Source organism: Gigantopelta aegis, chromosome 5, assembly GCF_016097555.1.
Source record: "Gigantopelta aegis isolate Gae_Host chromosome 5, Gae_host_genome, whole genome shotgun sequence".
Lineage (NCBI taxonomy): Eukaryota > Metazoa > Mollusca > Gastropoda > Neomphalida > Peltospiridae > Gigantopelta > Gigantopelta aegis.
This window is the reverse complement of record NC_054703.1, coordinates 12,631,243-12,641,207: the sequence shown is the minus strand read 5'-3', so window position 1 is coordinate 12,641,207 and position 9,965 is coordinate 12,631,243. Positions and strand designations below refer to the sequence as shown.

Genomic DNA, 9,965 nt, shown 5'->3' with positions numbered 1-9,965 from the left:
GGGGGGGGGGGGCCGGGGGGCTGCTGCCCCCCCCCCCCCCCCGAGAATCTTGTCCTTTTTTTTTTTTTTAATATATATCTCCAGTAATAGCATAGAAATGTTTAATCTTTATAGTATGTTAAAAATTATTTATAAAATTTAGTGCCCCCCCATGGATTTTGGTCAGGGTACGGCCCTGATGTCTAGACTGTGGTAATCACTTACCTGGTCGATACCCTGCAATATACACCTGCCAATCAGGAATCACATGTGCAGGCCACGGAAAGAAAGGACCAATTAACTAAAACAACACTCCGATTCTCAAGTCAGCCCGTGGATGAAACATAATAGTTATTTCGACACCGACAGTAGTGGTTTATTTTGTATTGAACTTCGTGTTGCTTTGGGGCTTCGGGCGATGAGGAACGTTTTTGTGACGTATTCCGCCCGAAGATTAAAAACATTATTTAAAATTATTATTGTTTTCTACACGTTTTTTAAAAACATATTTAAATACATCGTACTGAGATGTATCCTCATGCCAAATCCCATGTTTGTATATGCCATATTTAATTACTTATTGACGTTTCCTTCTTCGGACGGTGAATACAGATTTTGTTATGTAGGCCTACAGCCCTAACATGAATTTTTTTTTTTTTTTCCAAAAAAATAAATAAATAAATAATTCTACATTTTTGTTTTAACATATATAAATACATCATGCTGAGGTGTATCTTTGTGCCAAATATGTACAATGTACACCTCGGCATTCGCAACTGAGTACTGTTTTTGTCTCCGGGTAACGTTCGGGCTCCGGGCTGTAATTAGGCTGACACCAAAGTACTATGCGGTGTTGGTGTCCAATCTTTTCTTTTGCGATAAAATACACGCGTCTTTCTTCGGATACAATCCTTTGGAAAACCATAAAAAGACAATCCCGATCGTTTAAACTGTTTATTTTTACACCCAAAGGCCGCGCAGTACGGCACTGTTGGTCTGAAAAGATCGTAAGCCCCTTACTCCATATATAAACAGTTAACAACAATGGAAGAGTACAGCGGCTCTGACGTCACTTCCCTTTTTTCCGAATGCTCACGAAGAAATATGCATAAATCGTACTTTGATACTGATTAGCGTAATTTCTTCATTTTAAGTTAACTACACGTATTTTATTGTTATAAAGTTATTTGTATATTTTTTTTATATCATTTTTCTTTTAAAATGAGCTATAATATGGTCTCGTGTCATGTTTCCTTTAAGGATGATTTTTTCTAGCAATTTGCCTAATGAAGATGTCAAAGTTATACCTCTGTAGTTCCGTGGGTCACTTTTGTCTTTTCCGTTTTGTTTATATAATGGAATAGTGCATCCAATTCTATAAGCTTTAGGAATATATTCTTTTTCAATAATCAGGTTAAAAAGAATTTGAATATGTTGCATAAATATATCTCCTGCATATCTTAAGTGTTCGTTAGAGATGCCATCTGGTCCTGGTGCTTTGTTATTTTTAAGGGGTTTAATAACAGAGGCTACTTCACCAAATGTCACGAGGTCAGCTAAAATTGTTTCTTCCTGTGAATAACTATCGCCTAAAAGTTGTTCAATATTAATTTTTTCCGAATTCTGGCATTCAGTATTTTCTGTGGCAAGATCTGCGAAATAATCTTTCCATAAACATGTAATTTGATATGGAGTTATTGCTTCAGTCCCGTTATATTTGAGTAGGTTTATTGTTGAAGACGATTGTCTAAAATGCCTAACAGTTTTATAAAAATACCCCACATCAACATTTGAACTATTTTCAATTTCCTTATACACATAATCTTTATAATTCAATTTCGAACGTCTGTTGTTTTTTCGGAACACACGTTTCGCATCTTTATAATTACGATAAGAAATGGATTGTGGATTTCGAGGTTTCATATCTTTTTTCCATTCTCGACGTTTTTCTCTCATTGTGTGGTGATCTTTATCTAAGCCGTCACGTTTCCAAAACGGTTTCAAGTATCGTCTATATCTTCCTCGTGGTATATACATATGAGATGCATATAAAAGACTATGCACAATTCTTGTGTTATACGTTTCTATATCTTGTTCGTAACATTCGTGTGTTTGGTTATATGTAAAGTTTAACAGTTTATCTACTTCTGTTTTGTACATTCTTAAATCATCTTCGTTGGCTTTGGACCATTTTAGCGTAACATCATTGGCAGCTAAATTATCTATTCTACTCCTAAATATAGATATAGTACTATATAATGAATAGTGATCAGATATATCATAGGGAATAAGTTGGTTAACTTCACATACAAGAATACATCCACGCATATATTCAGGTACACAAATATAGTCAATTGTGCTTCTGTTGGCATTGTCTTTAGATCTAAATGTACACTTTGGTTGTTCTGGTGATATACATGATGTAGAAATCAAATGTCTCTGTTTGAATAGTTTCTCAGAGTTCTAACTCTGTAAGATTTCTGGAAATCACATCTGTGAATATCCACATTTAAGTCACCTGCTATCACACATGCACCGTCACTTGAATATTTATCAAACACCTCACACACATTTTCAAGAGCATTTAAATAATGTTGATTTGTATAATTTGTAGAGGGAAGGCGTGTACCTATCAGGTAAACATGTTCGTAATCTGACTTCATTATTTTTATTGTGACAATGTGGTCAAAATGTAAGTCTATGTTTTCAATTTGGAAATAAGCTGTTTTCCGATACATAATTGCTACTCCCCCAAACCCTCGGGTGGAATTATTCGTGTTTTTGTCACATTTTACAACTACATTAAAGTCTGATCTCAGATTACAAAGAAACATTTTTGAATGATCGTGGAGCCAGTGCTCCGTAATAATAGCAATGTCTACATTGTTTAGTAATGTTACTAAGTGAGGAGTGCCATACATCACTCCTCTCATGTTCCAGGTCACAATACGAAGTGTGAAAGTGAAAATAATTAATAGTATTATAAACGTAACTATTTTCATTATTGGCTTCTAGAGTACCGCTAATTGTAATTATTTATTTCTTCATTTGACCAGTCCTGGTCGTGATGATGATTCATTTGCGACCTAGGGATGTACGGCCTACAGGGTACATCGTCAGGCCAAAATGAATCATCTATCTTAGGTGCACATATTGCATCAATGTTTATTTGAATGGTGTAACTAATATTTTTACCAGCCCTATTAGTCCATGTTTTCATTAATCTTACATAGGTTACCACAACGTGTTTTTGTGTGGCATATTTTATGATTGCATCACTTACAAGGGCAAAGGGTTTGTCTGCTTTAATTCTGGATAACACAAATCTGATTGTTTTCTTCTTTCTATCACCACTGAATAAATCCATGTTAGGCCCTAAAGTGGGAATCGATTCTCCTACAGTAGCAGCTGTGGAGGGATGAACACTGCCGAATTCAATATGAATGTCATCAATATTGCGTTTGTTGAGATCAAAACTGTCTGTTGTTTGTGGCGTCTCGTGTGGCTCCTTATCTACGGGTGACGGCGACACGTTGCCGTTCTGCTGTTGAGAAGTATGAACTTTATGCGACATCGTTGAAGAATTTTCCTCAATCAGCACATTACTCTTAACTCCAGACAAAGGTGTAGTGTTTTCAGCATGCTGTGTGCGTCGTTCCGGTGTCATAGGCGACATTGAGTTACAAGAAATATCGGCAGAAAGAAGAGAGGCATAAGATGTCTTGGTCCTCTGCATTATAGTGTCTACCTTTCCTACTATTACATCGTGTTTTCGGAATTGATCGGACATCCGCCTCTGTTCCGAATGACTTGAAGAAAGTTTTATTTCCATTTCTTTTGTGTCGCTTTTCAATAGTTTATTTTCAGATGTCAGCTTTTGTTCATTAACAAAGTGAATGTTCATTTGCTCCGTTAACATCTTATTTCGTTCTTCTTTTTCAGTTAGTTTAGATTTTAGAAACTCAATTTCCTTATCTTTGCCCTTTTCTATTTTATCTAGGCGATTTGAAAGTACAAGGAATTTTTCATTTATCAATTCTTTGATTTCAATAATGGAAGTGACAATACTTGCCAGGTCGAACCCATTTCGTGACCCACAGTCCGTCTTGTTTGTCGTATTGCTGTTTAAGGTGACATCGGCATCGTCATCTCCATACAAGCCACTCTGGGTCCTTGTCTTGCTTAACACATCACTGCATAGTGTTGTTTCGGTGACTCGCCCATGACATAGTGACATAACATGTATATGTCGTTAGCATATTTCTGAGAAACAGAACGCTCACCTTGCGATCGTTTCACGCGTTTAATCAAACATCGGCCTTCAGGAAAGTGTTCACATTTACTCTTCGCATAATCATACATACTGCATCTCACATGGTTTAATTCGCAATCTCTACCTTCGTATATGTGTAAAAGATTACGTTCAAAGTCATTTATATCCAAGCTTCCAAGCTGATCGTGTATGTTTTGAAACACTTCGCTTTCCACTTGACTTGGTTCTTGAGTGTCGTGTATTATACTATTGTTATGGTCCAGATCAGCCTCTTGGTCATTAGAATAGTTGCAATCAGACTCCATTGTTCTGCTTCCGGGCAGTTTTTCTATTGTTCTCCAGTTGTCAGTAGAAACAGTGAGTTATAACTCACTTCACATTTGAAAATTAATTAATGTAAACCGTGCATTTTAAAAATCCTTCAATAATACTGAAAATGTTCATTAGAAATCCACAAAACTTTTCTACAAGATCACACATCAGTTACAAAGTATGTATATAAAATTATAAGTACTAGCGTACCAGTATACTAGTCCAAACTTGATATATTCGAGAGCAACTTTCAAACGACCGCAAGTCCTCACGCATGCGCATGCAAACCACTTGCACAGACCAGTGATCCATAACTGTTTCAACAAAGGCCATGGTTTGTGCTATCCTGCCTGTGGGAAGCGCAAATAAAAGATCCCTTGCTGCCTGTCATAAAAGAGTAGCCTATGTGGCGACAGCGGGTTTCCTCTAAAAAAAAACAGTGTCAGAATGACCATGTTTGACGTCCAATAGCCGATGATAAGACAAAAAACCAATGTGCTCTAGTGGCGTCGTTAAATAAAACAAACTTTACTTTACTTTCAAAGGTTTCCCATTGACACAAATCAACTGATAATTTATAACAGAAACACTGCTCTATCTGTAAAACATTCTGTGCATTTTCAACATTTCAAAGGTTTCCCATTGATACGAATCAACTGATAATTTATAACATAAACACTGCTCTATCTGTAACACATTCTGTGCATTTTCACCATTTCAAAGGTTTCCCATTGACACGAATCAACTGATAACTTTTAACAGAAACACTGCTCTATCTGTAACACATTCTGTGCATTTTCAACATTTCAAAGATTTCCCATTGACACGAATCAACTGATAACGTTTAACAAAAACACTGCTCTGTCTTTTAACACATTCTGTGCATTTTCAACGTTTCAAAGATTTCTCATTAGTATGAATCAGCTGATGACTTTTAAGCAGAGAGGTCCGAGAAAAGCATTTTGTGCACTGGTCACATTTGAAAGGTTTCTCACCAGTATGAATGGACATATGTTGTTTCAAGATGACATTGCGTGCGAAACACTTTTTGCACACCTCACATTTGAAATTCTTGACTCCAGTGTGAATCAGCATATGTTGTTTCAAAGTGGTATCATATGAGAAAAAAATTTCACATACTTCACATTGGAAAGACCTAACGTCAGTGTGAACGGTCATGTGTTTTTTAAGTTGAGAATTTTGTGAGAAACATTTTTCGCACAACTCACATTTGAAAGACTTGACGCCTGTGTGAACTAGCATATGTTTTTTCAAGTTCGGTCTTTGTGTGAAACATTTTTCACACACATCACATTCAAAAGACTTAACACCTGTGTGGGTCTTCATATGTTGTTTCACATGGGAGCTCGTCAAGAAACGTTTTGCACACACATCACATTCGAAAGACTTAACACCTGTGTGGGTCTTCATATGTTGTTCTACTTTGTACCTATCACAGAAACATTTTGCACAGAAGTCACACTTGAAAGGACTAACACCGGTGTGGATAAACATATGTCTCTTCAACTCGTTTTTGCGCAAGAAACCATTTGCACAGACGTTACATGTGAAATTCTTAACTCGAGTGTGACACAACATATGCTGTTTCAAGGTGGGGCGTCGAGAAAACGATTTTGCACACGTGTCGCATTTGTAAGACTTGACGCCAGTGTGTATTAACATGTGAGTTTTCAATCTGGAATTACCACAGAAACGTTTTGCACACACCTCACATGTGAAAGGGCAATCACTAGCATGAACGAACATATGTCGTTTCAACTCTGACTTATGTGAGAAACATTTATCACAGACCTCACATTTAAAATCCTTAACTCTGGTGTGTATCGGCACATGCCGTTTCAAACTGGAAGTGTCACGGAAACATTTTGAACAGACCTCACATTTAAAATCCTTAACTCTGGTGTGTATCGGCACATGCTGTTTCAAACTGGAAGCGTCATGGAAACATTTTGCACAGACCTCACATTTGTACAGTCCAACTCCAGTGTGAATGATCATATGTCGTTTCACGGTGGATCTTCGTGTGAATTGTTTTTCACACACTTCACATTTGAAATTCTTAACTGAAGTGTGAACCAGCATATGTTTCTTAAAGTCGCTACTGCCATAGAAACATTTTGCACAGACCTCGCATTTAAAGGAGCTAACACCAGTGTGAATCAACATATGTTTTTTGAAGTTGGAACTGAGTGAGAAACATTTTGCACACACCTCACATTTAAAATCCTTAACTCCAGTGTGAACCAGCATATGCTGTTTCAAACTGGAAGTGTCACAGTAACACTTTGCACAGACCTCACATTTGTAAGGCCCATCTCCAGAGTGAATCAACATCATATGTATTTTTAAATGCGAAATCTTTGAGAAGCATTTCAAACACATTTCACATTTAAAAGCCTTAACTCCAGTGTGCATTAACATATGCTGCATAATGTGACACTTGTAAGAGAAACACTCGAAGCACATCCCACATTGGAAAGGTTTCTCACAAGAATCTGTTGACGTCTGTCCTTCCAGATCCGGGTTGTTTCCGCAAAGTGTGGACGAGACCCCACGTTCGACACAACTCTCATCACTGCTAGACATATTGCCTTTAAGACAAAGGATCATCGATGTTATGAACTGTAAATTTTGTATCACGATGTCTTCTTTCTTTAATTCTGTCTGGAATAAACATTTGCCGATGTATAAGCAAATAGTAGTATAGTACAGTAAATAATGAATAAACAAAAGTTTTAAAAGTTGTTGTTTTTTTCTTTCTTTAACGACACCACTAGAGTAGAGCACATTGATTTATTAATCATCGGCTATTGAATGTCAATCATTTCGTAATTCTGACTTATAGCCTTAGACTGGAAACCAGCTACATTTAATAGTCCAATGGTCTCACCAACGGGTATCGATCCTACTGGCTCCAACATTGTTTATATTAATACAGTTGAACATGTATATAACGGTCTCTCTGGGGACCTGGCAAAAGTGGCCGTTTGGAACAGGTGACCGTTACATACAGTAAGTAAAAACGCCTGAAAAAGGTCATTTATCTTTGATTGATTTCCACTGCATTCTGCAACATTGGTGCCATATATTCTTCCATATTCATTGACGCCGAAAGTACTAATATGTTGCGCGTGCTGTCGGCCAGTCCAAACTCTATCATGTAATTTATATACCGTTCAGCTTCTGCCATAGTACACACGTTCGGCTTTTGAGTGTTATTATTATCATCATCGGTAACATCATCATTATCGGCGTCGCCCACACCAAAGTGGTCAGCTATCTTAAAAGGAGGGGACAATTAAGGCCTGGTATGCATATTCAACGATATATAATGCACATTATTGCTTAATATCAACAAGTATAATCGTATAGTTAATTAATAAAACGGTTAAATGTGACGGCTATTATATATAACAGGCGCAGCCATTTTGTACCATCCCAGTGAATACGCCCTCTGGCGAGCTGGTGGTTACGTAATACCTAACGTGTCACGTCAGGAATTAGTCTTCGAACTGAAGAAACAAAACATACCTGATTTTTGTGGATGCATTGCAATGTTCTGTACTAATAGCCATCCCAGTAAGCCAGCAACAATTATATATTATTTTTCAACACAAAATAAACCACCATTGTCAAAATTTTGAAATAACTGTATTATGTTTTGTACATAAATTAACCCATGTACTGAAATAATAATCAGTGTTTTCTTGGTTAATTGGTCTTCTCTTTCCGTGGCCTGTACCTGTGGTTCCTGATTGGCAGGTGTATATGTAGACGATCCCCAGACACTGTGTCTAGACACACTAAAAAGACGTGCCTCTTTTATTAAGATCACAGGGTATTGTGTGATAATCGCACGGATACCCCTCAAATCGTATTGGACATTATCAGCCATCCTGCTTTAATACTTTAAGTAATTCTGTAAAACCCTTGATTAAGTAGACTTTCCCAACTAAAATCACAAAACTAACCAATTACGTCGTCCCAAAGAAAAGAAAAGTATCACTTGGGTATCGTGAGTGGTCGTTTTTGCTCGAACGTACCCTACCAATAGACCTAATAATAAGCATATTTTGAAGACTCGTATGTAAGCTTAGTGCAAGCATTACTGTACCCAAAGGGGCGGCACGTAGCCCAGTGGTAAACCGCTCGCTCGATGTACAGTCAGTCTGGGATCGATCCCCGTCGGTGGGCCCATTGGGCTATTTCTCGTTTCAGACAGTGCACCACGACTGGTATATCAAAGGCCGTGGTATGTACTGCCTTGTCTGTGGGATGGTGCACATAAAAGAACCCTTGCTGCTAATCGAAAAAGAGTATCCCGTGAATCCGCGCCTAAGGTGTTAACGAATTATAATTGTAAACAGAAATAAAATGCCAATATTCCTTTTAACAACGTCTTATATCTCATCAAGACATCTATTATTTAAAAAAATTGGTGTAATACATGTGGGTATATATTATAAAAAATTTGCATATTTAAATTAGATTTAGTTAAAATGATGATTGTTAGTAATGTAAAACATTTATATTTTACTAAAATGTACCCAGCAGAAAGCGATAAAAATGGTATCCCGAGCTATTTTCGGCATACTATTCAGAGGCAGATCTAGGTCGGGGGGGGGGGGGGGGGGGGGGGGGAGGACCCCCGGTGAATTTTGCGACAGTTATAATTTTATTATATATTAATTTTCTTTCTTTTTTTACGATTCCCTCCAAACCTCCTCCAAACTTCCATTGGCATTCCGCCTCATGTCATTGCCCTTCCCCCCCCCCCCCCCCCCCCCAATGGATTTTCTGGATCCGCCACCGCTATTCTAAGTTTTAAATTTTACGTAGCTCCCCTTTGTTTGTCGGCAAACCGTTCAAAAAAGCGCCCAAATCCATTTATTAAAACTGCAATCGTTCTCCCTTTTTTTCCTTCTTTTTTGGGGGCTTAATCCTACGGGACTTTCATAACATCAAAACTACTCCATCCCCCCCCCCCCCCCCCCCCCCATCCCGCCCAGTACATGCTGGTGTTCTCTAGCAAGGCGGGCACCTGTGCCCATGACAGACGTGCACTACAAGAGCTTGTGCACGTAAAACCCTTAGCCCGAGTACTCTGACTGTAAGAGAGCTAGACGGACATTTGGACATAAATACGCTAATGAGAGCGTATTTATGTCCAAATGTTCGTCTACCTCTCTTACAGTCAGAGTACTCGGACTAGTAAAACCCTCTGACCTGACCTGACCTGATCTGATTCGTAAAAGGAGTTCTCGGGCTATAAAAATGGCAAGCTGAAATGGCCGCAACTGACCTAATTTCACCAAACGAACCGGGGTGTCACAACAATGAGAGTTCGAGTCCGTGATCTATTTCGCGTATCGGATATTAA

General features: G+C 38.1%; 1 protein-coding gene across 1 annotated transcript; it reads right to left on the bottom strand.

The window, feature by feature from the left end:
- Positions 1–5,452: 5,452 nt before the first annotated feature.
- Positions 5,453–7,171, bottom strand: LOC121372951 (zinc finger protein 91-like). The gene has a single exon (XM_041499388.1). It carries the CDS (start codon positions 7,169–7,171, stop codon positions 5,453–5,455), a length of 1,719 nt encoding a protein of 572 aa, XP_041355322.1.
- Positions 7,172–9,965: the final 2,794 nt, after the last annotated feature.

Coding starts and splice junctions, on each gene's coding strand:
- LOC121372951 (XM_041499388.1), bottom strand. CDS start 7,171: ATGTCTAGCAGTGATGAGAGTTGTGTCGAACGTGGGGTCTCGTCCACA.